The sequence below is a fragment of the Rhinolophus sinicus genome, linkage group LG10, assembly GCF_036562045.2.
Source record: "Rhinolophus sinicus isolate RSC01 linkage group LG10, ASM3656204v1, whole genome shotgun sequence".
Lineage (NCBI taxonomy): Eukaryota > Metazoa > Chordata > Mammalia > Chiroptera > Rhinolophidae > Rhinolophus > Rhinolophus sinicus.
This window is the reverse complement of record NC_133759.1, coordinates 40,023,430-40,050,775: the sequence shown is the minus strand read 5'-3', so window position 1 is coordinate 40,050,775 and position 27,346 is coordinate 40,023,430. Positions and strand designations below refer to the sequence as shown.

The window sequence follows — 27,346 nt, the reverse complement described above, 5'->3', positions numbered from 1 at the left end:
GAATAGGATTTCTTTTAAGATGATGAAAATATTCTAATCTTGATTGTGGTGATGGTGAGGTAGGTAAATTGTATCTCAATAAAGCTGTTACCAAAAATAACATACTATGTACTACAGTATGTAATAGTATTATAACATAGCTAAGCTAACATGGCATATGACATAACATAATATCACCGACCCTCAGAACCTCTGTTCCAACATGACAATCCCGGGAGCCGTCTTCCTTAATCCTTGCCACAGCCCTGCCACGTGAAAATCACAACTCCATTGTATAGATGAGGAAACTGAGTCTCCAAATGGGCTGTGACTCGGCCGGCCTCTGGGCGAGTCAGGACTCCCACTCATTTGCCCCTCTGACTCCAGGTCCGTGCGCCCGGGGGTGGGTTGGTTCTGCAGGAAGGCCTAGCTGGGCTGGCCCCCCTCAGTGCCATGCCCACCTACCCTGCAGTGTCCCTGGCCTCCAGTACAGTGGGACCAGGTGGGCAGATCGTGCACACGGAGACCACGGAGGTCGTGCTCTGCGGCGACCCCCTCAGCGGCTTTGGCCTCCAGCTCCAGGGTGGCATCTTCGCGACCGAGACCCTGTCCTCCCCACCCCTTGTGCGCTTCATCGAACCCGACAGCCCAGCAGAGAGGTGAGCCTACTACCTGACACCTCCCCACGGGGCCTGCCACTCTTCAATTCAGGGGGCTCACGGACAGCCAAAGAAACCAAGTCACACACAAAGCCTGGCTTCACAAGCATATCTCACTTAATCGTCATATGCCCCATTTATAGGTGAGGAAACCGAGGTATAGCGAAGCTGATTCACTTGCCCAGGGTCACACAGCTCACAAGTGACCCAGGACAGGACATGAACCCCTGTCTGTCTAGAGTCAGCGTCCTCTGTACATACAACTCATAAGTCATGGCATCATCTCCATTGGACAAAGAAACATCAATGTCACGCCCATAGCCAGAGTCGCATGATAAATTGCCCAAGGATCTGCAGCTGGCATAGGACAGGGCTGAGAGTCACGCCCCAGGCTTGCCCCTGTACAGTGTTCCTCTCTCCCAATGGAGCTGTGATGGTGATGGAGCTTCTTCTCTCTACCTGGCTACCTGGGGTTCAGGTGTGGACTGCTGCAGGTTGGGGACCGTGTCCTGTCCATCAATGGCATTGCCACTGAGGATGGGACAATGGAGGAGGCCAACCAGCTGCTGAGGGATGCTGCACTGGCCCACAAGGTCGTGCTGGAGATCGAGTTTGATGTGGCAGGTGAGTGAGTGCCCCTGGCCTCCTCCTCATGTTTTGGGACCCTGCGCTCCCTCCTGTCTTTGTCCTGCCCTTGCCTGGTGCAAAGGTGCCTGAGCACTAAGAGTGGGAAGGAAGGCACTGGCGGGGCCCGGGGGCTGCGGGAGAGTCCACAGGCCGGTGTGAGGCTTGATGAAGGATTTTGCACTGGAACACGGACCTACGGAGGGCAGAGTGGGGCTGAAAATACCCCTCTGCGGGGTTTAGGCAAAGACCCCCAAACAATAACCTGGGTTAGAATTCTAGTCCAGGGATTGGGACGTTCTGTGACCTTGGACAGGACACTGCCTTCCCCCTCAGTATCCCCAATTGTAAAATAGTGAATAGAATCCTTCCACTACAGGGGATGTTTCTTGCATTAGATGAGCTAAATCATGTGAAAACACCCAGCTAAGGCCTGGCCCGTAGTAGGTGCTCAGGAAATCGTCACTGGATTTGATTTGCATTGGGTTGGGCTATGGGAACCCCAAGCTGGGGTTCCAGGCCCGAGTCTACCCTGACGGGGTGGATTGGTTGTCTTGGACCAATCTGTGAGCTCACCTGCTTCAGTTTCCTCATCTGTCAAGTGGAGAACCAGGATGGGGTTAGGGAAGTGACTTTGTGGGGTCTCTCCCAGCAAGACCAGAATGGATGTGGAGCTGAGTCTCACATGGGTCCCTGTCTCTTTGTACCCAGAGTCTGTCATCCCGAGCAGTGGTACGTTCCACGTGAAGCTGCCTAAGAGGCGTGGTGTGGAGCTGGGCATCACCATCAGCTGTGAGTCCCCTTCCGCCATACTGTCCCTGTGGTGCCATCCCCACCTGCCCCTGAGAGCAGAGTAAACCCACCCGCGGGGAGAAAGCACACTGCCTGGCCCAGGGGGACGCTTCCTGGAGGGAGGTGTTCTCTCCCCACTGCAATGCCCAGCTGCGTCCTCAGGCGGGACTGGAACTTCTCAAAGGCTTGATTTCCTGTTCTGCACATTGGGAGTCTCCAAGCCCGTTGGGTCTCCCGCTGGGGTGAAGTGGCTTGTGAGGCAAGAAACAAATGGGCGGGGTTTGGTTTTCTGTCTACTTCTGTGTGCCCAGGGCCCAGAAGAGGCCCTAATTCATGTTTGTCAAAGGAATGAAAGGGAGGGACTGAAGAATGAAAAGAGAAAGGCAGACCACAGAAGCATACGAACGTCCAGAACTCTCCCATGGCTCCCATCTCACTCTCGGTGAAAGCTGAAGTCCTCAGGGCTGGGGGTGCTCTGTGATCTGGTTTCCTTGACCGCTGACTTCACCTCCGATATCTCTCTCGATCACACGCCTCCAGCCACTGCTGGCCTGCTGGCTGCTCCTTGAACACCTATGTTCCTTCCCTTCCAGCCCTGGCACATAGTAGGAACTCAGTAAATGTTTATTGAATGAATGAATGAACGAGTATAGGATGAATCAATGAGGAGAGAGAATGAGGCTGACTAGCATCTAGCTTAGCACAGATCCGTCCTGGGAAGCCTGAGAGGAAAGATGCTGGGATGAGGAGGGCAGAGACCCCACTCACCTGGCCACAGCATCACCGCCCCACTGCCTTGCTGAGGTGACCTCCTGGCAGGTATCCATTCTGGCCAGGCAGCACACATATTGGTGGGTCAGGCAAGGGATGCTGGGACACCATTCTCCAAGGCCTGCCTCTGAGAATAGACGACCAGTCCTCCAGTCCCACTTGGGGCTTGATGGAGGGGCAACTGTCCAGAAGTGTGGCTGCTGCTGCAGACTCTGCAGTCGATAGACTCTGCAGTCGATAGAAGTAGGAGTTTAAGCAATCTAGGAGAGAAGCTGCTTCCAGCCCAGAAACCTCTGGGCAGGACCACCAGGTGCAGTTGCACAGGTTGTACATGTCACAAGGGTGCCCATTCAAAGTAGACTTACAATTTTCTTAACAGACTAATTGGGACAGGCACCTTTGTCTCATCTGTCAAGATGCCATACATGCAAGAAGGGGCGCCTACAGCCTGGTCACTAATGGGAACACCCATTAGCTCAGATGGATTCTTTAGGCAAGAAAACGTAGCCACTCATGTGACACTCGTTGTCTTAGGTCATGTTCCCCAGGAAACAGTTTCTCAAACATAGAGTTACGAGCAGGGGATCACTGAGGAGGGCTTCTCGGGATCAACACCTGTGAGCAGTGAGGGACACAGGACTGGGCACAGGGAGAAGTTGGGCTGCGATGCGGTCGCTGTAGAGTCTCAGCCAGTCCCATGGAGAGCTCTCATCTGGGAGGCCCTAGAATTGTCCTGAGCTGAGGCTGGGAGCTGGGCCTTTGCCCCACCTCATGGACCAGTCATTGGATGTAGGCTGCACCCGGGAAGGGCATTACTTGGGTGAGGCTGCTCTCTTGGCTAAAGGCAGTTTCCAAAGCGGGATCCATCTGTGAGCCGTCAGCAGCCAGCACTCCCTGCAGCCGGGGAAGGAAGAAGTCCACTGTAGAAGAGTCACCACAGTTCTAGGTCCTGGCGCTGTGCCAGGTGCTGGCGGCACGGACACCAGCCAGACACAGCCCCTCAAGCAGTTTATAGTTTGCTGGGGGATGGGCTGAGCAAGAGGGAAAAGGGGCTGATGGGATTGAGCACTTAATATGTGCCAGAAGCCATGATAGATTTTCTGCCTGCCTTGTCTAGTTTCATCTCATGATATATATCCCTATGAGGTCTGTGGCATTATTCCCATTTTGCAGAGGGAAAACTGAGGACAGACAGGTGAGCTGATTTGCTCACAGCCACCCACCCAGGCAGCAGTGAGAGTAGGATGTGTGGCTCCAAGTCCATGCCCCAATCCTGCTCCCCCTCCCCCCACCAAGGCTGAGACCATCAAAGGTCAGAGTCATGGCCTGTCTTCTTCCAGCGGCCAGCAGGAAGCGAGGGGAGCCTCTGACCATCTCTGACATCAAGAAAGGCAGTGTGGCACACAGGTAGGGGTGTGCCTGGGGCTGGGGCTGGGGGAGTAGGCAATGGGTGTGGGTACAGCACCAGCCTGTGCCAGGATTCCTCCTGCCCACCACCCCTGCTCATGCAGGACGGGCACCCTTGAGCCAGGCGACAAGCTGCTGGCTATCGACAATATCCGCCTGGACAACTGCGCTATGGAGGATGCTGTGCAGATCCTGCGACAGTGTGAGGACCTGGTGAAGCTAAAGATCCGGAAGGACGAGGACAACTCTGGTACGGCCCCCACCCCTCCCTGCCACCTGCGAGGTCCAGCCCCCGGCCACTGAGTTCCCAGCTTGTGATTCAGGGCTCCCTCTGGCCAAGGAGAACTGGTGGTATGTGCCACCCAAGTCCCGGCTGGTGGAGACTCCTTGAATGGACAGATGTAGGGAAGGGTAGCACTACAGACTTGTCACTGTCCCTGGGGTCTGGGGCCCTTACGAGGTTGGTGGGGGGTTTGAGTCACTGTCTGGATCTCCCACGCCCTGCCCAGAGCGTGGCAGAGGAGACCCACGGGGAGCAGTTGTGAGCAGATGAGTGGGTGGGGTGTGAATGAAGGATGGGAAGCACCACTGCGTGGGTGAGTGGGTGAGAAAATGAGCAAATGCTGCAAACTCGGACACATCTGAGGCCAGACAGGTGACATAAGTGAATGAACTAGACAGACAGTAAGAAAAATGATACAGGTCGGGAGTCAAAAAGGAGGAGCGAGGCCTGTGACCCCTGGAGAGCAAATCCCTTATTCACAGCGGCAGCCGCCAGCTCCTACCCTGGGAAAGAGCGCCACTTGTGGGCTGAGTTTTCTCTCTCTTTCCTTCTTTCTTTCCCTCTTTCTTTCTTCCTTCCTTCCTTCCTTCCTTCCTTCCTTCCTTCCTTCCTTCCTTCCTTCTCTCTCTCTCTCTCTCTCTCTCTCTCTCTCTCTCTTTCTTTTCTTTCTCTTTCTTTCTTTCCTTTTTTTTAAAAAAAAAAAAGCTGGAAATTTTTTTTTTTAAGAAAAGCTGGAAATCTGGTTTCTTCTTATCATGATTTTCATTATCACCATCATTATTGTTTTTATTTGGTGTGGTGTGTGAAATCTATATTTTAAAATGTTGGTTCCATGGTTCTTTTCTTTCTTCTTCTAAGTGGTGTTTGTGTGGAAGTAAACATTTCTGGAGGCAGAAGATGGCCTTGGGGTCCCCAGGTTGCACCATCTGAAGGCAGAGAACTAGTGAATGTGTGAATTAGTGGATGAGGGAATGGATATGTATGAGTGAGTGAGTAAGTGCACCAAGGCTTCAGGTGGCTGGGGGTGCCCAGCTCCTGGGCCCTGCCCACAGGACCCCAACCCTGATGGGCATCACCCTTGCAGATGAGCAGGAGACGACAGGTGCCATCAGCTACACAGTGGAGTTGAAACGCTATGGGGGCCCTCTGGGCATCACCATCTCGGGCACAGAGGAGCCTTTTGACCCCATTGTCATCTCGGGCCTCACGAAGCGTGGTTTGGCAGAGAGGTGAGCTGGGGCTCTATGGGGACAGATGGCGTGGGCTGGGGACGCTCCTGGGGCAGGCGCTGGTCTTTGGGATCAGCAAAGCTGGATTCTGACCTTTGTTCCAACATCGATGCTCTGGGGAATATAGGACCTGCCCCTTCCTCCCTGAGCCTTAGTTCTGCAGAGGTGGCCCAGTCCCAGCAGACCTCCTGGCTCCAGGTCAGTGTGGCTCAATTGTGCTCATCCCTCTGACCCCTCTCTGGAAAGTCAGCACTGAGCCTTTTTGAAGCACCTGCTGTGCTTTCATAGTACAGGGCCTGTGTCCTAGTACCTGGTCCCAGCACAGCCTGGGCTTTTCCTGGCACACTGGGGTCTGCCCCCTGCTATCCTCTCCCTCTGGAAAGTGTCGCCAAAACTGTGGCAGCTGGGAGGCTGTGAGAAGGGGGCTGTTCCAGGCTCTCCAGTTCTTTGGGGAAGCAGGCAAATCTGTGGCCCAGAGGTGGAAGGGGCCCCACAGTATTCAAAGGGAAGCCATCCCAGTGTGGATGAGACGGAGCCTTCTGTCAGCTGTGCAGTGAGCTCCCTGCACTGAGAGGAGCTGGCTGTGAAGGGGGAGCCTGACCAGGCTGAAGGGACAAGATGGGTCCCTGGAAGAGGAGCCACAGGTGGTGGGATGCAGCAGGAGGGATGATGGAAGGGATTCTGAAGCTCCCCCAGGACACTTCCCTGTTGGTGTCACCGCTCCTGGAGCGCCCCCTGTTGGACATATGGAAGACTGAAGAGGCCAGTGTGGACCATTCTGACCTCAAATGTCTTTATCAACTCCGGCATTTACTGGGTACTGGGTATCGGGGACTCAACAAACAATTCCCCCTCCCTTTGCCAGGCTGATCTAGCTAGGCTCTGTCCAACTGCAATATACTTTGAGCCACAAATTTATTTATAACCGTTCTAGTTAGTAGCCACATTAGAAAAGTAAAAAGAAACAAATAAAATGAATCTTAAATATACGAGTATTCCAACATGTAATCAATATAAAAATTATTCACAAAATATTTTCTATTCTATTATTCATACTATGTGTTCAGAATCTGGTGTGTATTTTGTACTTCCAGCACATCTCAATTCGGGCCAGCACATTTCAGGGGCCCAGTAGCCACCTGTGGACAGCCCAGCTCTGATCTCCCTCCCTGAACCCGCCATTCTCTGACTCACTCACTCCTCCGGGCCCTGGGGGAGCTTGCCCAGCAATGCTGGACTCAGCGGCACACAGGGTTTGACCCCCTGTGAGTTCCTACCTTGGGGCAACATCTATATTTGGGGTTCAAGACCTCCTTACCCCAGTCCTCTGCCTCTTTCTCCCCCACCTGGGTCAGGTGCATTCTCAGCAGCTGCTGCAGGTTCTCTCCCACCCTCAGTCCTGGTTGCTTCTCAGAATCACCTTCCCCAGCCCCACCCCGACAGATGCTATTTAATTGGTCAAGGGTGGGGGTCAGGCACCTGTGCTTTTTAAAAAGCTCCTCAGGTCATTCTAATAGTATTTAGGTAGAAAACCACTGGGCCCTAGGGATTATGTTCATTCTCTAAGTGGGGAAACTGAGAGAAGAAAGCTGCCTGTCCATGTATTTCTGCTGGGTGAATCCATCTCACCCATCCATTATTCAATAATAATTCAATAAAATAAGTATTATCACCCCCACTTTACAGATGGAGGAACTAAGACTCAGGGAAGTTAAGAAACTATCCCAAGATCACGTAGCTAGTATTTGGCAGCAAGTATATGGGATTCAAACCATGTTCAAAATTCATGCTTGACACTGGTTCCAGAGCCTAACTTTAAAGTTAGGCAGGATAATCCCCTCCCAGATTCTAGACTTTATATCTCCATTAATGCAACACATGATCACATTTGCTTTTTTTGGCAGCTGGGTTTAAGTGAAGTCAGTCAGGCTTGTGCCTTGGGGTTCCTGGTTCCTCCAGGGTAGACCCCCACTCTGAAGCCCTGAGTGTCCAGCTCCCATGCTCTGCCCTCTGCCTCCTCCTCAGGACTGGCGCTATCCATGTTGGAGACCGTATCCTGGCCATCAACAGCGTAAGCCTCAAGGGCCGGCCACTGAGTGAGGCCATCCACCTCCTGCAGGTGGCTGGTGAGACCGTCACACTGAAGATCAAGAAGCAGCTAGACCGTGAGCCTCACCTTGCGCCCTGGGACCATGTAGCCCTTTTAGGAAGGGAGGCCCCTCTGTGCCTCTATGCCAGGCTTTGTGTACCCAACCTCATAGAATCCTTGCTAAGCCCTATGGGAGGATACCTGGGAAAGCTAAGGAGATAAGACTCAGAGGGGGGAGTGATAGGCCCAAGGTCACACAGCTGGGGGGGGCAGAGTCTGGGTCTGAACCCTGCTCTTCCTCACCTCCTGCCTCTCAAGGCTGCTTGTCGTACCTTGTGGCTATAACTTGTACATTCCTTAGTTTCCTCTGTATTTGTCCTCGTACCTTGATAGGGGGACTTCCAAGTGCAGTGGAAGGAACCTGAGCCTTGGAGCCTTTTTTCTAATCTGGGCTCCACTGTTGCTCACCTTGTGACCTTGGCCATGATGCTCAGCCTCCCCGAGCCTCAGTGCTCCTGTCCGTGAAACACGTTTGCCTATTAGTGTGGCACCCCCCATATCAGACTGCCTAGCAGCAGGTGTGGGAAGCTTAGTGCCTGTGAATTCTCAAACCAGATTCAAGTGGGAAAACTGAAGCTGGCTGAGCATCTCTGTGTCTCCAAGGTCCTAGGCCAGTGGCGGTGACATCCCCATTTTCCTCCTAGGCCCCCTCCCACCCCACACATCAGGCAGCTTCAGCGAGACCAGCGATGCAGATGAGGACCCACCAGAGCTGCTCAAAGGAGGCCGGCTGGCAGCCCGGTTCTCGCCTGCTATGCCCAGTGTGGACAGCGCTGTGGAGTCCTGGGACAGCTCGGCCACGGAGGGTGGCTTTGGGGGTCCAGGTAACACCTCAGAGCCCTTGGACAAACTGCATGCTCTCTCTGGGTCTCCCCAACTACCAGGCCTTTGCAGAGGCTGTTTCCTCTGCCTAATCCTCCTTACTCCTCCTCTCCTAGCTCTGTCCTTTAGGGTCACTTTTCCTGAAGACAGGCCCTATTAGGCCCTGTTAGCCATTCTCAGGGCCCTTCACTTCTCAGAGCGTGGACCACAGGCCTTCATACATCTTGTGATTAGTGTTCACAGCACCGCAGCACCCCAGCTTGAGGTTAGAGACCACACTGGTCTTAATTCTGCGGTGCCTCTCATTCCTAGCCCGATACCCCGCACATAGCAGGTGCTCAATCAGTGTTCATTGCATCCAATTGAAGATAGAAAGGCAGAAAGCCCCCATCCACCCAATCCTACAAAACCCAGCATGGGGTGGACACCTCCAGGGTGCTCTCCTAGGACACGAGTTCCCCTGCCCATGCATGTTGAGACCCATGGGTGACCTCGGGGGATGGGGGGTGCGTTTGAATCCTGTGGCTGACCTGACCTCTGTGACCCAGAACCACAGAGACTCCCCAAGGTCCAGCTCAGGGAACTAGTGGAGTGAGTCCTCTAGGTGGCCTCAGGTGGCTCCCAGCCCTGGTCCTCATTCTCTGAGTCTCAGCTTCCCCATTTTGAGCCAGCATGTCTCAGCTCACCCTCTGGGGCAGAACCTTCAAAAGTCTCAAAGGCAGGGAGAGACAGAGAGAGACGGTCAAAACATTGAACTTCCCTCTCAGTCTGGGGCAGGATCCTGGAGCCCTGAGCATTAACTCTTCTACCAGATGATCAGGAGATCTGAGCATTTCCGGGGCAGGGACCTGGGTGGCGGAGGCCCTCAGGGCCCTCTGGGTAGTCATGCAGGCCCAGAGAGGGCAAAGACCTCTGCCCCGGGTCACCCAGCACTGCTAGAAATGGAGCAGGAAGGAAGGCATGCTAAGGGCACAGAGAGGATGCAGATGCCCCCTCTCTCCATCCGCCAGGTTCCTATACTCCACAGGCAACAACCCGGGGTGTGACCCCCCAGGAGTGGCGGCCCAGCCGACTGAGAAGCAGCCCCCCACGCACTGAGCCCCGGAGGACGAGCTATACCCCAGCCCCTGCTGACGAGAGCTTCCCTGAGGAGGAGGAAGATGAGGCCTGGGAGCCACCATCTAGGTCTGTGGTGGGAACGCCATGAGGAAGGAGATAGTCATGGTCTCTTGGCTAGGACGGGTGAGGGTGGTTAGTTCCTGCGCCAAAGTGGTGAGGGCAATGGAAGACTGACTCCCGAGGAGGGTCACCTCCTGAGAGAAGAGAAGACACATTGAGCAGACTATGGAAAAGAGCATGCTTGGTGGAGGAGGGCACAGCAGGGGCAAAGGTGTGGAGGTAGGGAAGCAGCCTGGTTTGCCCTTCCCAAGTCTGGTAGCCTACTGTTCTCAAAAGTCCAGCAGCAGACTCAGAATTTGAACCCAAACCCTCCTGACTTAGCCCAGATTGCTTGATGACCTCCTCCTGCAAGGGCAACTTGGGGTCACAGGCACAGCCCTGGGCCATGGATGTAGTGGGTTTTGTGGTGTTGGCTTTACAAGACTCAGCCTGTATCCTGGAGGAGCAGGCTCCTGCGGAGAGCTGGCTCTGGAAGAATGCTGTTCCTCCCCTAGCCCTAGCCACCCCCTTCCTGTGTCTGTGCTTTCGGTCAGGCAGTTCCCTCTGCCCAGAACACCTTTCCTTCTCCTCTCCTGGCCAACACCTACTCATCCTTCAAACACCAGCTCAAATTCCACTGCCTCTGGAATAGCTTCCCTCCCTCAGCTGCCTGGGTGAGGCTCCTAGTGACACGGGCCATCTCGTGTCCACCTGCTTAATTACCCGGCTGTTGTCTCTTCTGTGTGGCACCCCTAGCTCAGTCCTTGGCACCAGCACGTGCTCATACACGCTTTGCAAATGAATCCTCAGCTCCTTGGGAATAGGGGCCAGGCCTTACTTACCTCCAAGCCCATGTGCCCGGTAGAGGGCCTGGCTCAGAATGTTTGTTGAATTGACTTGAATGGAGGAAATGTCCTTCAGCCTCAGTCTTCTCACCTTTAAAATGAGAAAGGGAGGAGGCAACTATTTAGCATCATTGTCTCTGAGGCTCCCTAAGAAAGGAAAGCCTGCCTGCAAAAGTAAGAGAGAAAATGCTTTGCAAACCATAACACACTTTATAAATAACCAGGACATTGTAGCTAGCAGATGGCTTTGTGAACTCTGATGTGTGAAAATGTGATTTGTTATCTTTCTAATGAGACTGGATTTTAGAGCTGATAAAGGGCTCAGACAACCCGTAATGGAAGTTATACGGTGGTTTCAACCCTTCCCCCAGAACAAATACTCCATCCTTTCCATTCATCTGTGTCCTTACTGGCTCCAGCTCTGTCCCTGTCACTGTCCTATGATGACATGTGTGTGGGTGGGGCCAGGGACTGTCCTCTGGGGCTACACCATGGATCTCCTCTTTGTCTGTCTGTCTGTCCGTCTGTCTCTCTTCCCAGGCGTCCTGTGTCACCGCTCTCCACCCCGTCTCATCTGCCCCTGTTTTAACTGGCCACCGGCAGTCTTGGTCGCCCCTAACTGCGTCCTCCCCCCATTCTGTGTCACCTACCACTGCCCTGGGGCCCCAGCACTGCCACTGAGGATGCCCGCCTGCCCGCCCGCCTGCCCGCCCGCCCACACTCTGGCCCCTCAAGTCCAACGCTGATGGCCATTTAGAAGACTCCTCAGGCCCCAGCCTGCCTGCCCGCCCACCCGTCTGCCAGGAGTTGACGCTCTCTGGTTCCTACGTTACAGCCCGGCCCCCGGCCCCACCCGAGAGGAGGGCTTCTGGAGTGTGTTCGGGGAAGCCCTCGAAGACCTGGAGTCGTGTGGTCAGTCAGAGCTGTTGAGGGAACTGGAGGTACGGGCCCCTGCCCTGACGGCCTGCATGGGGGGCACCCACGAGTGGACACAGTAGTGTGTGTGCCCATTGGAGGCAAGCATGGTATGGGATTGTGCTCACATGTAATGTATACGCGTGCACTCACCAGGCACCCTCCCTGTAAGGATGTCTTCACACATGTGCAGACTGTGCATGGACATGTGTGCAAGTATGACTGAGAGCATTGTGGTTGGCACGTCGGAGTGTGTGCACATGTCTGGCATCATTGTGTGTGCATTGGGACCATGTCTGTGCATGCGTGCGAGTACGCTCATGCATGCACAACTGCTGAGTGTCAGTTCAAGACACGTGTGTCTGAGTGTGCACATTTGGACACATAGGGGTACTTTTGGTGTCTGTGTGTGCATGTGCCATATGCAGATGTGATTGTGGGCCTGCCCTGTGGAAACGTGTGGGCGTCGACATCAGTTATAATGATGTTATATGAGGAACTAGAGGAGCCAAGAGGTGAATGCAGCTTTGTGTGAGGTCAGCATTGCCCACGATGGAACAGGCTGCCCGGGAGGATGTAGGGAGGATCCAGCTGGGTCACTTCTGAAGCTCCATCATACCCTGAGAGCAATCGCTTAACCTTCCACTTTTTCTTCACATTTTCTCTGCACTGTGTTCTGGTTGCTTTCCATAGTTTGTCTTCCCAATCATTCATTCTCTCCTTGGCTAAAGTTAGTCTACTGGTTAACCCTGATTTCCTAAATATTGTATTTCAACTGCTACATCTTTTATTTCTATCATTTCTTATCGTTTTTCACAGTCTTTTTTCTAAATGCCTGCTTTTCGTTTTCTTATTTTTCTACATATTTTAAGCTGACTTATTTTAAAGTTTCTTTTGACATCTTTTTTTTTTTTTTCTAGTTCTCTGGGTACGAATTCATTTGTCTGTTGTGTCTGTGGGCAGGTGGACTTTTTATTTCACCACTGAGCTTGCTTTCAGCAGTGGTTACTCCTGGAGGCACCGCACATGTGCTCTGTGTTGTAGAAGCATCTCTGAGGTAGTGCCTCATAGGTCTTTGCCGGGGCTTTTGAACTTCATCAATTTCAGACAAGTCTTTCACATGAATTTCTCAGCTTGGTGTTTTTTGTTTTTAATGATTACAGTGCTTCCCCGAAAATAAGACATAGCCGGACCAAAAATTAATATAAGACCTGGTATTATATTATATATATCATATTAATTATATTATATTTTATATTATATCATATCATATCATATTATAGACCTGGTCTTATATTACAGTAAAATAAGACTGGGTCTTATATTAATTTTTGCTCCAAAAGACACATTAGAGCTGATGGTCCAGCTAGATCTTATTTTTGGGGAAACACAATAATGAAAGATTTATTTAAACAATAATATATATAGTCATCATTGCCATCAACTCAGACTTAATATGAGTTGTTAAATCCTTTCGATCCAATTTTCCTTCCTGGATAAGTTTTTCTTTCCAATTTCTGTCAGTTTTGAAAATGTAATACCAGAAGAAGAGAGGCCCAATTTTAATCATAGCTCCTAAGAGCGAGGTCTTGGGAGTGGGTCTGAAATTGAGGTAGACATTTGCTGATCTTGGGTAGGTCCAACAAGTCAAGGCAGGATCTTTGATGAGCCCTTGGCTGTTGGGGTCATTGTACTGAAGGAGGTTCAACCTTTTAAACTGGGATCTTAGGGCCAACTGCTCAGCTTGCACTTTCCATGTTTCCAGAGGTAGGTCGTACTCCCTCACCTGGGTGTTTTTATTACACTATTTGTGGAAGGCAGAGTCTGGCCCTGTGCTCTTACAGAGGCACATGAAAGTTCCTGGTTTCTCACAAATGGTTTCCCCAGCCCATTCCAGTCCTCGTGGCTCCTTTCTGAAACCCTGTGCTGGCAAGCAGACATCTCTCATCCCCATTCAAAAGTGGATGGTACTCCCCTAGCTCTCTGCTTTTCCCTGAATGGGTACCCCAGCTACTAACATGCATATCTGGCTCCATTTGGCTCCATAGGCCAAATAGTTCTACTCCTGCTCATGCTTGTCTCCAAAATTTTTTCTGGCTTTAAAAGTACTTATTTAAAAAAAATTAATTTATCATCAAATTTGGAGGGAGACACAAGCTTTCTATATCAGCTCAGTTTGCATCGTAAAAGGAAGTCCTAGAATTCTACAATTCTAGGGGTCCAAGAGTCTATGATACTCTGATTTCATTTTTTAATGATTCTATTATCAGAAGATTCTGAGTCTCTGGTCTTCTCTTTTGGACCCTGGCTCTCCAGTCAGGTGAGGACCAGTTGTAAGAGTTGAGAAAGGTGCCTCTGTGCCTCCTTGTTCAATGTCCCCTCCCATTTTCCTCTCCTCCTCCTCACCCAATCCAACAGTTTGACCCTAAGACAATTGATATCATAATCTGCCTTCCCTTAGGGGACCTCTAAAAGACCAAAACTCTCAGCCCCAATATCAGATAGAACCTTACATTCATAGTAGAAACTCAGATACTGTGATGGGCAGCAAGAGAGAAGTTTCTAGGCTGGGGACCTAGCTCTGTGCCTAGGAAATTGTATAATATCATATGTAAGAAGTACATCATCCCATCCCACCAACCCCAGCAGTCCATTTACCCCATCTGTGGATTTCCCAATGTGAACATGAATACATTTCCCTCAGGGCCACAAACTTGCTGCTTTCAGCTTAGAGCACCGCGTTTATGATTCTGCCTGCCCTTCCCGGAACACACCTTTGATTTACCTCTGACACATGATCCTAACTCTGCTCCTTCTGCTCTTCCCCACTGTCACCACTCCTGTCCAGGCCATGGTCTTCTTTTGCTTGAATACGTACATGGTCCCTGACAGGTCTCCTTCCCCGCTTCCATGCCCACTTCTGTAGTCCAGTCTCCATGCAGCAGGTGGAAGATCAGATTTCTAAATCCACAAACCTGACCCTGTCCCCGGTCCCCACCACCATAAATCCTTCAGTGTTCCCGTTGCTCTTGGGACGTTTCTCACTGTGGTCCACGGGGTGTGCAGGTTTGAACTCTCACATCCCAGCCTCATTCTGGGCACCCCCTCCAACCTTCCAGATTCCCCATTGTGGGGGCCTGGCACATGCCGTTCTCTCTGCCTGCAGGGGCCTCTCTTCCTCCCACTCCTCTTCTTGCTCATCTTTCAGATCCCAGCTCAGGAGCCTCTCATACCAGACCGGATTCTCTGTCCTCGGCCCTCACCTTCCATGTACCTGGCCTCTGTGATATTTACTGCTGTGTGTAATTTTATCTTATTTATTTTGGCAATTCACAAGGGAGCAGAGTGGTTAAGACCCTCGACTTGGGAGCCAGACTCTGAGTTCAAATCTTAGTCTCTCTAAGCCTCAGTTTCCTCCTCTGTAAAATGGAAAAGAAATGATGGTATTTGCCTGTCTCGTAATATTGTAGAGCATAAAATGAGTTCTATGTATAAAGTGCTTAGAACTGAGCCCAGCACAGAGTAGGTGCTGATTCAGTGCCAATGGTGATTATTCTGATCTCTAGTGTGACTGATCAATCCTGAGAGCCCCAGAAAGGCGGCACCATATCTACTCTGTTCACCATTGTGACCTTGAAGGCTGGCGCATAGTAGGTGTCCACAGATACTGACTGTGAACGCAGTGAGTCCCTAAGTGAAGGGCTGTGTCCCTGCAGGCATCCATCATGACGGGCACCGTGCAGAGCATGGCCCTTGAGGGCAGGCCTAGCCACCAACCCTGGCGGAGGGGCCGGGAGGTACAAGCTTCCCCTGAAGAGATGCAGGAGCTGCTGTTGCCAACACCCTTGGAGATGCATAAGGTGGGTGCTGAGGGTGGGCGCAGGAGGCCTGGCATATGTCCTGCTGCCATTAGGATTCACCATAGGCTCCAGATGGGCTCGCCCCTCTCTGGGTTTCATTCCCCACCATGAAATGGAGATTTTGCACTGGTTTCCCAAAACTCCCATCATACACACACACACACACACACACACACACACACACACCCGTGATTCACACTAAGCTATTATTTTTATTTAAGTAGACTTACTTTTTCCGCCACTTAAGTTATTGTGTGTGTATATATAAAATATAAAGGCTTCTATATGTTATATGTGTATATACGAGTATATGTATGTGTATATATATATCACTACCTTAAATAAGAAACCAGCTTTTTTGCCATCTATATAGAAAAAAAAAACACAGAAGAGATAGAAACCTCTCACCCAGTAGCCCTCAGAGACCTCTGAGCTTGAAGCCAGCTCTTTGCTAAATTGGGAGATGAGCAAGTGGTAGAGGTGCCCCAAACATGGGTGCCCCACCGAGACCGTCTCCTGGACAGAGGCAAGAGGATTGAAAAGAACTGAAAAGGAAGCCCCTTCCTAAGGGCCCCCGTTGTGACTGAGTGCTGTGACCTGGGGGATCTGCTGAGGAGCAGAAGGGGGGTGGGTGCTACGTGGGCGCAGGCCTTATGCGTGGGGAGCGCCACCGGGCGAGGGGACTAGGGCTGGGTCCCAGAGGCATGGAATGCATGACCAAGAGATTCTGGCTACGGTGGGAGGCTGGGGACAAAGCTCAGCTCCTCCCCCTCTGCTCTCAGGTGACCCTCCACAAGGACCCCATGAGGAATGACTTTGGTTTTAGCATCTCAGACGGCCTCCTGGAGAAGGGTGTCTATGTCCACACTGTGCGCCCTGAGGGGCCAGCCCAGCGTGGAGGCCTCCAGCCCTTTGACAGGGTCCTCCAGGTAATGCTGCAGCAGGGGCACAGATGCAGGGGCCTTTCCTAGCCCTAGGGTGGGGAAAGAGCCTCCACTTCTAGAACCCTGGCTGAGTGGCCTTGGGCAGGTCACCTCCCCTCTCGGAGCCCCAGCTTCTTCATCTGTGAAAGGGGAATGACACCAGTTGTGTTAGTCAGAGTAAGCTCAGTTATGTTGCAGTAACTACCAACCCCGGAATCTCAGTGGCTTAACACACATGAACAATGATTTATTACTGATACCATGTGTCCAGTGTGGGCCGGCATGAACCTTACTCCTCCTGTGCTGAGGGAGGCTCCACCCTCTTGTCAGTATCTCAGACTCCACAACATTGAAAACCAGACTGGAAAATCGCACATGGGTTTTCTACTGCCTTCACCTGTCACTCCCCTTCACAGCCTATTGGCCAGAACTAGTCATGTGACCTCACCAGCTGCAAGGGATGCTGGGATGTGTGGGTGAGACGATGAAAAGCTATGGGCACACTGGCCCAGCCACCGTGAACCACGTTTCCCATGCCCCAGCTACTTTTGTTTCCTTGGTGTGATGTCTGCCATATTTGTGCTAAATTTACTGAATACACGTTTTCTCTAAATTGACAAAGTTTTTCAATTTAAATTTGTCTTAAAAAGAAACTTTTCCATTCCATTAGAAATGAAAACCCAGTACCCCTTGTTTGAAATAGAAGGCCAATGTAAAATACAAATAAAACAGAAACAAGGCAATGTCACAAAATTCTAGGCAGGAGGCTTAGTGTATATCTGCTCTTTCGTATTAAAAAGGGAGCGAGAAGCAGGTGTTCGCGGGGTGCAGAGGATGTACTGGCATCTCCCTAGGACTTTCTCTTTGATTAAACCCAACCAGAAGAATGACTTCCTCCTCTGTGCAAGGAGTCTAGGTTTGCCCTGTGTCTGGGCTGGGGCAGGGCCCACGTTTAGGAAACCCCACCGTTTCCACCCCTTCAGCCCAGGCTGAGCTGATGATAGTCTGTCCCCTTGGCTGTGCACCGTGCAGGTCAACCACGTTCGCACGCGGGACTTTGACTGCTGCCTGGCGGTGCCGCTCCTGGCTGAGGCTGGGGACGTCCTTGAGCTGGTCATCAGTCGCAATCCGCTGGCACAGAGCGGCCGGGCCCCGCGAGCACCAGGCCCCAGCAAGCCCCGGATGCTCTGAAGTCAGCGCATGGTCCAGACACCCAAGGGGGCATCCGGGCAGATCCTGGCTTCCAGACCTGTAGCTGGGCTGAAGAAGTGGCCACCCACTCATCTATCTGTCCATCTGGCAGGCTCTGAGCCACGGACAGGACTTTGTCTCTGTTCTCCAGTTCTGTGGTGACTGGGGTGCCCGGCAGTGAGGTCCCTGTCCCAGTTGGAGTAGCATCTAGGTCTTTCTCCACGTTGGGTCTCCAAGACACCCAGAGGTGCCTGGCTCAATAGGGATAGGCTACTTGGCCTGGAGAAGAGGGGGCCTGCGGGGAGGCCCAGGTCCCTACAGGGCCCAGGGCCTCCTCAGAAGGGTGTCTGGTGCAGGGAAAGTCCAGCTCAGTGTGTAGAACACATTCTCCCAGCGGAGCTGTGGAGCTGGAATGCACTGCCAGGGAGGAGTGAGCTCCTTGTCACAGAAGGTGAGCAAGCGGGAGCTGGATACCCCAGTGTAGTTGTTGACTGAGGTGTGAGGCATCCACATGGGCTCAGAAGGTTAGTTTCCCAACAGTGGGGGCATTTAGGGTGAGGCTGGGGGGCCACTTCAGCTGGAGAGCTGACCTCCAGGAAGGATGCTGCTTGGGGCAGGAGACTACCTCGTTCCCTTCTCCAGAGTTCTGGTGTTTGGGATGTGCTGGTTCCTAGATTCTCTGCATCCCAGCGTCCCCACTTAGGGTAGTTTGAGCTGGGGCATCTGGAATCCAAGAAGCGCCAGCCCTTTGATATGAAAGTCAGTGTTTGTTTCACTTTGGAGTCTCTGGTCCAAAGCTTCTGTGATTCGAGACTGCAGCTCTGGACCCACTGGGAAGCTCAGTGTCAGGCTTTGGGCTCTTAGCCCCTCCAGCTGCTTTTGAAAGATGCGTGGCTGCTGACCCATTTGCATACACCCCTCTCAGCCCAGGTCCCTCCATAAGGAGGGAGGCATTTGGGGACAAAAGTCCCAGGGGACTCCATCCACCCTCCCTTCAGTGACGGTGGGAAGCCATGGAAGTGTGATATGTAAGCTGCTGCAGCTCCTCTCCTGTCCAACTCAGTGCAGGACAAAGAGGGAGAAGCACAGAGATGAAGAGAGAAACAGACAGGCAGCAGAATAAGCCAGAAAGAGGGTTCACTCTCTCTCACGCCTGTTGGTGACAGTGTCCAAAGTGGTCATTCAAGGAAGTTTCTTCCCACTTGAAATCTGGAAGCACTAGCATCTCTTAAAATCATTTTCTCATTTTCCACAGACCAGAAACACTTTTGATTTTGAGAAGGGCACAGGGCATCCACCTCGTGGTCTGGGGTGTGGCCTCTGGGATGGACCAGGTCTGAGCTTTGCTTTGTCCCTGCCCATCTCCTAAGGGGGTCTCAGGAAAACAGGAGGCACCCACTGCCACCTGTACCCTCCTCCACCCCTGCATCCCCTGGGGTTCTGAAAAACACACTTCTACTCAAGAGACCAGATGGGGAGTCAAGAAGTCTGTTCTTTTTCCACTGGGTCGCTGCTTTGCTGTGTGACCTCCCCTCTGAGTCTGATGCTCCCTGCGGACAATCGGGGGGTAGACAGTCTCTGAGCAGGTTTGGGCCTTCCTGTCCATTGAGGCTCCCTGGGCACACTACTGGTATTCTCCCTGAGGGCCTGCCTCCCCCCCCCCATACACATACCATACCCCTGCATCTTGCTCCTCTGCACCCTCCCTGGAGAGCCCTCCATGCCCTAGATGGACTGCTCAGTGCCTCTGCTATCCTGGATTCCCATGTAAACATCTAACCCAAAGTGAAAGGGCACTGCCCACCCTTCACAGGGGCACCAAGAAAAAGCCAAGAACCCTCAGCTTGGGGTGGGGGGCAGTGAGGAGCACAGCAGAGACATGGCCGCCCGCAGCCTCAACTGTGTGACCTTAGGGAAGTGGCCCAGCCTCTCTGGGCCTGTGTCATTTGACAGAGCTGGACAGACCATACTCCCAGGGCCTCTTGGCTTGGTAAAGCCATGTTGACTACAGGCGAGGGAAGATGCATCCTGACCCTGACCAATACTCCCCTCCCTCCCTTGGGCTGAGGCCTCTGCCATTCCCTTCACCCTACCCGGACATATGCAACTAGGCCAGGCAGGTGGACCTCCTCCCAATGGCCGGCCTTCTCATATGCAATATTTCTTCTGGCTTCTCAAGGGGATTGTTTGTCCCACACTTGTTTCCTGATACCCGTCCCTTGTGAGCATCCTGCCTGCCTATGTATTTTGGGTACAGCCCTTGCAACACGCCCCTTCCACCCCCTAAAAGCTGTATTTTTCTCTGGCTGAGATGAAAGCATAGTCCTTGTAAAGTATTTTTCTACATGGGGTTTCTTAGGGTTCTGGGGAAGCAGCACACGCCAAGGGGCTGCACTGCAAAGGCCATTTGGGGTCTGTTTGGGCCCTGTGTAAATCTGTCTGTCCCACAGGGGGCTGCAACAACTTAGGAGATGGGGGTGGGGTGCTGTTGGGATGATTTGGGATTTTTTAAATAAAATTATTTAAATGCACCTGGAGTAGGGGGTCTCCTTTAAAAAAAAAAAAAAAAGAAATTTATTTTCTCACAGTTTTGGAGGCTGGAAGTCCAAGATCACGGTATCAGCAAGTTTGGTTTCTTCTGTGGCCCCTCTGACTTGCAGATGGCCTCCTTCCCACTGTTTCCTCACATGTTCATCTCTCGCCTCCTTTTTCTTTTTTAAATCATAGGCTGTCAAGAGTCAGCTTCTGGGGCGGACAGGTGGCTCAGTTGGATAGCGCGCGAGCTCTGGGCAACAGGGCTGCCAGTCCAATTCCCACACGGGCCAGCGAGTTGTGCCCTCCGCAACTAGAGTGAAGTCAATGAGCTGCCGCTGAGCTCCCGGGTGGCCAGATGGATCAGTTGGTTGGAGCGCGTCCTCTCAACCACAAGGTTGCCGGTTCGACTCCCACAAGGGATGGTGGGCTGCACCCCCTGCAACTAACAATGGCCACTAGACCTGAAGCTGAGCTGCGCCCTCCACAACTAAGACTGAAAGGACAACAACTTGACTTGGATGGAGTTGATGAGTCCTGGGAAAAACACACCACTGTTCCCCAATAAAAAAAAAAAAAAAGTCCTGGAAATACACACTATTCCCCAATAAATCCTGCTCCCCTTCCCCAATAAAATCTTAAAAAAAAAAAAAAGTCAGCTTCTGTTTGGATCTTGGGACAATACTACATGCTTTTTAAAAAAATTTTTTATTGGGGAATATTGGGGAACAGTGTGTTTCTCCAGGGCCCATCAGCTCCAAGTCGTTGTCCTTCAATCTCAGTTGTGGAGGGCGCAGCTCAGCTCCAAGACCAGTTCCCGTTTTCAATCCTAGTTGCAGGGGGCACAGCCCACCATCCCATGCAGGAATTGAACTGGCAACCTTGTTAAGCTCGTGCTCTGACCAACTGAGCCATCTGGCCACCCAACAGTACCTGCTTTTGATTAATTCATTAATTCAACCATTCAAAAAGTCTGCTTTGTACTATGCATTATTCTAGCCCCTGGGAAAAAAATAGGAACAAGACAGATGAGGTCCTGTCTACATGGAGCTTATATTCTAGTGAAAGACAACAAGCGAACAAAACCACAATTCTTTCAGGAGGAATCAAATTCAATGAAGAAAACAGAACAGTAATGGGGATAAGAGAGTGACAGGGTGGGGGGACCTTTAACTCAATGGGTCAGGAAGGGCTTCACTGAAGAGGCAATTTTTGTGCCAAGACCTACAGGACATGAGCCAGCTCTGTGGCGACATGGAGGAAATGTCCCAGGCAGAGGGCACAGCAAGTGCAAAGGCCCTGAGGTGGGAATGAACTTGGTGGGTTCAAGGAAGGAAAAGGAAACATGGAAGGGAGTAGGGTTAGAGAACAGAATGAAGGTTGCAAAGCCCAATAGTGAAGGCTTGGGTAGGGATTATGGATTTTATTGTATGTGCAGGGGGAAACCACTGAGGCAATTGAGTGGTGGCTCTGCTTCCTGGGTGGGGAAGGGGTCAGGAGGGCTGCCTAGGAGCTGGGTGATGCCCTGAATCTACATGGTACCCTGGGTAGGATAAGCCCAGAGGGCAAGGCTGGGTCTAACCAAGGGAAGTACAGTTCTGTGTAGACAGAGGAAGAGCTTCTTCCCATCAGCTATGCCAGATGGAGTGCGCTCCTGTCATGCAGGGTGCCAGGCGGGGTCTCAGCTCCCGCTCCCCACATAAGTACGCAGGATATGGTTAGGCCAAAAAGGAACACCCACGGAGCCACAGATAGGGGAGCCACACCACTATAGTCTCACTGGCAGCTGGGTTGGAGACACAGGAAGCAGGACCCACATGACTTGCAACCCGCTGTCCCTTCTCTGCCAACCAACCCCACTTGCTAACTAATCCGCTGTGCTAACTACAATTCACCTCTCTGCAATCCACAATCCACACTCCACCCTTGCTAGCGTAGCCACGGCAGTTATATCAGTGGCTAATGGCTAACTGGTAACAGAGGATGGCCAACTAGTCACAGCTGATGACCATCCACTACCCGAGCCAGCACCTTTCCACGTGAGGCCGAGAGCCTGGAAACTGCTCTCTGGGACTCTGTCCACACAGCTTCCCATTTCAGGAGGGGTGTAAGTAGGGGCTGGACCACATTGGGTGCATTTATGTGGCTGCACTACTGTGTTTCCCTGAAAATAAGACCGGGTCTTATATTAATTTTTGCTCCAAAAGACACAGTAGAGCTTATGTTCAGGGGATGTCATCCAGAAAAACCATGCTAAGGCTTATGTCGTGCGGGAGACCCTGCTCACTGCGCCATTTGTTGTGTGGGGAGTCACGCGGGGTCTCTGCTCCCGCTCCCTGCACAAGAACACAGGTGTTGTGTGGAGCGGCCTGCGGGGTCTCACTGGAGGCTGGATCCACACTGTCCCCCCTGCCAGCTCAGCCACCATCTCCTTGCTAGCCCCCATTTTTTTGCTAGCGTAGCCACAGCAGTTATATTAGTGGCCAATGGCTCACTGGTTACAGCTGACGGCCAACTATCCACAGCTGATGGCCATCCAATCACAGTTGATGGCCATTTACTACCTGAGCCAACACCTTTCTACGTGAGGCCGAGAGCCTGGAAACTGCTTTTTGGGGTTCTGTCCCCACACTCCACCCCTACAGGCTCTCGCCTCACAATCTATGCGACAAGCGTCTTCCGCGAGGGGCCCTGTGCGAGGAGCCTGGAGGTGAATGCAATATCCTGGACACAGCCAGGCTCTCTGGGCACAGCCAGAGTTTCTCAGGGCACCACCAGTGCTTCTGGGCACAGCCAGACTTCCTGGACTCAGCCAGGTCTCTCAGGGCACTGCCACTCTCACTGGGCCTCTCAGGATACCGTGCCGGAACAACAGCGGCTCACAGTCAAGGTGCACACATATTCTCAATGGCGGTCGGTCAAGACACAAAAGCAAACATCCGCCAGTTCCACTACATGGTGGTATGTTCCCAAGCAAACAGTCAAGCTGTCCATTAAATTAGGGATAGAAGGCAATTCCCCATAGTCCATAGTCATTTGCCAGGGCTGTCCTGGGGGTGAGGGACGACCTTGACCTCACCCGCATCTCCCACAGAGGACTCAGCAAGCGTTTCCTCCTGGGACTACAAGTCCTGCATTCGGGCTGCCTCAGCAAGCACTTCCCAGCCCACAGGGCCGCAATGTCCTTTGCTTTCTCCGGCTTATGCTGGTTGGGGAACCGTCCACATCTTCCCACCCCTCCACGGGGGTCCAGCTCTCCAGCAGCTGCTCATCCTGGTCTTCCTGAGACCGAGTGTTCATACAAACTGTTCCACTGCCCTTCGGAGAGCTTTGGCCGGCACTGTACCTTGCTCACTGCGCCATGTGTCGTGCGGGAGACCCTGCTCGCTGCGCCATCTGTCGTGTGGGGAGTCATGCGGGGTCTCTGCTCCCGCTCCCCACATAAGAACGCAGGATATGGTGAGGCCAAAAAGGAACACCCACAGAGCCATAGATGGGGGAGTCATATCACTATATTCTCGCTGGCGGCATCCGCCTCTCTGCAATCCGCTCTTGCTAGCCCCCATTTTTCTGCTAGCGTAGCCACAGCAGTTATATTAGTGGCCAATGGCTCACTGGTTACAGCTGACGGCCAACTAGCCACAGCTGATGGCCACCCAATCACAGTTGATGGCCATTTACTACCTAGGCCAGCAGCTTTCTATGAGAGGCCGAGAGCCTGGAAACTGCTTTTTGGGGTTCTGTCCCCACACTCCACCCCTACAGGCTCTCGCCTCACAATCTACGCGACAAGCGTCTTCCGCGAGGGGCCCTGTGCGAGGAGCCTGGAGGTGAATGCAATATCCTGGACACAGCCAGGCTCTCTGGGCACAGCCAGAGTTTCTCAGGGCACCACCAGTGCTTCTGGGCACAGCCAGACTTCCTGGACTCAGCCAGGCCTCTCAGGGCACTGCCACTCTCTCTGGGCCTCTCAGGGTACCGTGCTGGAACAACAGCGGCTCACAGTCAAGGTGCTTACATATTCTTGACGGCGGCCGGTCAAGACACAAAAGCAAACATCCACCAGTTCCACTACATGGTGGTATGTTCCCAAGCAAACAGTCAAGCTGTCCATTAAATTAGGGATAGAAGGCAATTCCCCATAGTCCATAGTCATTTGCCAGGGCTGTCCTGGGGGTGAGGGACGACCTTGACCTCACCCGCATCTCCCACAGAGGACTCAGCAAGCGTTTCCTCCTGGGACTACAAGTCCTGCATTCGGGCTGCCTCAGCAAGCACTTCCCAGCCCACAGGGCCGCAATGTCCTTTGCTTTCTCCGGCCTATGCTGGTTGGGGAACCGTCCACATCTTCCCACCCCTCCACGGGGGTCCAGCTCTCCAGCAGCTGCTCATCCTGGTCTTCCTGAGACCGAGTGTTCATACAAACTGTTCCACTGCCCTTCGGAGAGCTTTGGCCGGCACTGTACCTTGCTCACTGCGCCATGTGTCGTGCGGGAGACCCTGCTCGCTGCGCCATCTGTCGTGTGGGGAGTCATGCGGGGTCTCTGCTCCCGCTCCCCACATAAGAACGCAGGATATGGTGAGGCCAAAAAGGAACACCCACAGAGCCATAGATGGGGGAGTCATATCACTATATTCTCGCTGGCGGCATCCGCCTCTCTGCAATCCGCTCTTGCTAGCCCCCATTTTTCTGCTAGCGTAGCCACAGCAGTTATATTAGTGGCCAATGGCTCACTGGTTACAGCTGACGGCCAACTAGCCACAGCTGATGGCCACCCAATCACAGTTGATGGCCATTTACTACCTAGGCCAGCAGCTTTCTATGTGAGGCCAAGAGCCTGGAAACTGCTTTTTGGGGTTCTGTCCCCACACTCCACCCCTACAGGCTCTCGCCTCACAATCTACGCGACAAGCGTCTTCCGCGAGGGGCCCTGTGCGAGGAGCCTGGAGGAGAATGCAATATGCTGGGCACAGCTAGGCTCTCTGGGCACAGCCAGGGTTTCTCAGGGCACCACCAGTACTTCTGGGCACAGCCAGACTTCCTGGGCTTCTTAGGGTACCACTAGTTTTCCCGGACACAGCCAGGGTTTCTCAGGGCACCACCAGTACTTCTGGGCACAGCCAGACTTCCTGGACTCAGCCAGGGCTCTCAGGGCACTGCCACTCTCTCTGGGCACAGCCAGACTTCCTGGACACAGCCAGGGCTCTCAGGGCACTGCCACTCTCTCTGGGCACAGCCAGACTTCCTGGACACAGCCAGGGCTCTCAGGGCACTGCCACTCTCTCTGGGCACAGCCAGACTTCCTGGACACAGCCAGGGCTCTCAGGGCACTGCCACTCTCTCTGGGCCTCTCAGGGTACCGTGCTGGAACAACAGCGTCTCACAGTCAAGGTGCTTAATATTATCGATGGCGGGTGGTCAAGACACAAACGCAAACATCCAACAGTTCCACTACATGGTGGTGCGTTCCCAAGCAAACAGTCAAGCGGTCCATTAAATTAGGGATGGAAGGCAATTCCCCATAGTCCATAGTCATTTGCCAGGGCTGTCCTGGGGGTGAGGGACGACCTTGACCTCACCCACATCTCCCACGGAGGGCTCAGCAAGCGTTTCCTCCTGGGACTACAAGTCCTGCATCCGGGCTGCCTCAGCAAGAACTTTCCAGCCCACAGGGCCGCAATGACCTTCGCTTTCTCCGGCCTATGCTGGTTGGGGAACCGTCTATGTCTTTCCAGCCCTCCACGGGGGTCCAGCTCTCCAGCAGCTGCTCATCCTGGTCTTCTAGCGACTGAGTGTTCATACGCACAAACTGCTCCACCGTCCTTCAGAGAGCTTTGGCCGGCACAGTACCCTGCTCGCTGTGCCATTTGTCGTGCAGGAGACCCTGCTCGCTGCGCCATTTGTCATGCAGGGTATGGGGGGGGGGCTCTCCGCTCCCGCTCCCCACATAAAAACGCAGGACATGGTGAGGCCAAACAGGAACACCCACGGAGCCATAGATAGGGGAGTCATACCACTATACTCTCGCTGGCGGCATCCGCCTCTCTGCAATCCGCTCTTGCTAGCTCAGCCACCATCTCCTTGCTAGCCCCCATTTTCTGCTAGTGTAGCCACAGCAGTTATATTAGTGGCCAATGGCTCACTGGTTACAGCTGACGGCCAACTAGCCACAGCTGATGGCCATTTACTACCTGAGCCAGCAGCTTTCTATGTGAGGCCGAGAGCCTGGAAACTGCTTTCTGGGGCTCTGTCCCCACAGGCAGACAGCCAGAAAACAGAGGAGGGAGATTTTATTCTAATGTTGTCTATAAATAATGAATTCCTGAGAAAGAATCTTGGTCTGAGAAGCTGAGGCAAGGACCCAGCAGGCCCCTCTGACCTTGCCCACTCACTTTTGGAAGGCTGCCCAAAACACGGACCCTCTTCTGGCATCAGTTTCCCCATCTCTACCAGTGGGTTGGGCTCACGATCCCCAAGGCTGAGGACATCTGTGCCAACCACTGACCTTTTGGGGTCCAGAGCATCCTCCCTGCTGAGGTCCCAGTGTGTTTCCCATTTGCTTCCCTCCAGGACTCGCCACTTACCTCTCTTCCAGAAGCCTCCAAGCCCCACTCTTGGACTTGGCAATAAGAGCCCTGATGGATGGGATCACCTGGTGGGAGGGCTGAGGGGGCGGGGACGGTACCAACCTCAGGTCAGTGCCCCCTCCCCTAATCCCCTTTCTGGGCTTACAGCAGGATAAGCCTGGGCCAGGAAAGAGGGAAAGGAAGTCAGAGCAGATGAGGGCCTGATCCCTTACGAGCCTCACCTCTAATCACCCTTGAACTCTTGAAGGAGGTGATGGTTTAATTCCAGATAGAGAAACTGAGGCTCAGGTGATGGTGTGAGATCTCCCAGCACAGGGCTGGATATGTAGCAGGTGGGCTTCACACAGCAGAATCGGTAGAACCACAGAGCAGACCCAGGAGTCTGTGGACCTGGGTGCAAATCAACTCTTTCATGGATTGCTGAGTTCCCTTGAGCAAACCAATGGGAAATCCCAACCTTGAGTTGCAAGTGGAGGCCTCTGCCTCAGTGTCTCCAACCTGGGATAACAATACCCACCTTTGAGGAGCTTCTAGGGTGAGACTGAAAGCCCTTTATAAACTGTAAAGCACTTGCCAAACATAAGGGAAAACAGCCTCATCAAAAGAGAATCCACACGTG

General features: G+C 52.8%; 1 protein-coding gene across 4 annotated transcripts in view; it reads left to right on the top strand.

The window, feature by feature from the left end:
• GRIP2 (glutamate receptor interacting protein 2) overlaps positions 1-20,138 on the top strand; it is a 90,818-nt gene extending 70,680 nt beyond the window's left edge. For 3 of the 4 annotated variants that reach the window (XM_074312946.1, XM_019747028.2, XM_019747038.2), the window contains exons 12-24: positions 452-638; positions 1,117-1,262; positions 1,974-2,054; positions 4,166-4,232; positions 4,337-4,482; positions 5,600-5,744; positions 7,770-7,909; positions 8,538-8,717; positions 9,726-9,900; positions 11,554-11,659; positions 15,350-15,493; positions 16,276-16,422; positions 17,449-20,138. In XM_074312946.1, the coding sequence (XP_074169047.1) occupies positions 452-638; positions 1,117-1,262; positions 1,974-2,054; positions 4,166-4,232; positions 4,337-4,482; positions 5,600-5,744; positions 7,770-7,909; positions 8,538-8,717; positions 9,726-9,900; positions 11,554-11,659; positions 15,350-15,493; positions 16,276-16,422; positions 17,449-17,607 (1,823 nt within the window). In that variant the 3' untranslated portion in view covers positions 17,608-20,138. Of the gene's footprint in view, positions 1-451; positions 639-1,116; positions 1,263-1,973; positions 2,055-4,165; positions 4,233-4,336; positions 4,483-5,599; positions 5,745-7,769; positions 7,910-8,537; positions 8,718-9,725; positions 9,901-11,258; positions 11,660-15,349; positions 15,494-16,275; positions 16,423-17,448 lie in introns of those variants that run through there. The other variant, XM_074312947.1, reaches the window with a different exon arrangement.
• Positions 20,139-27,346: the final 7,208 nt, after the last annotated feature.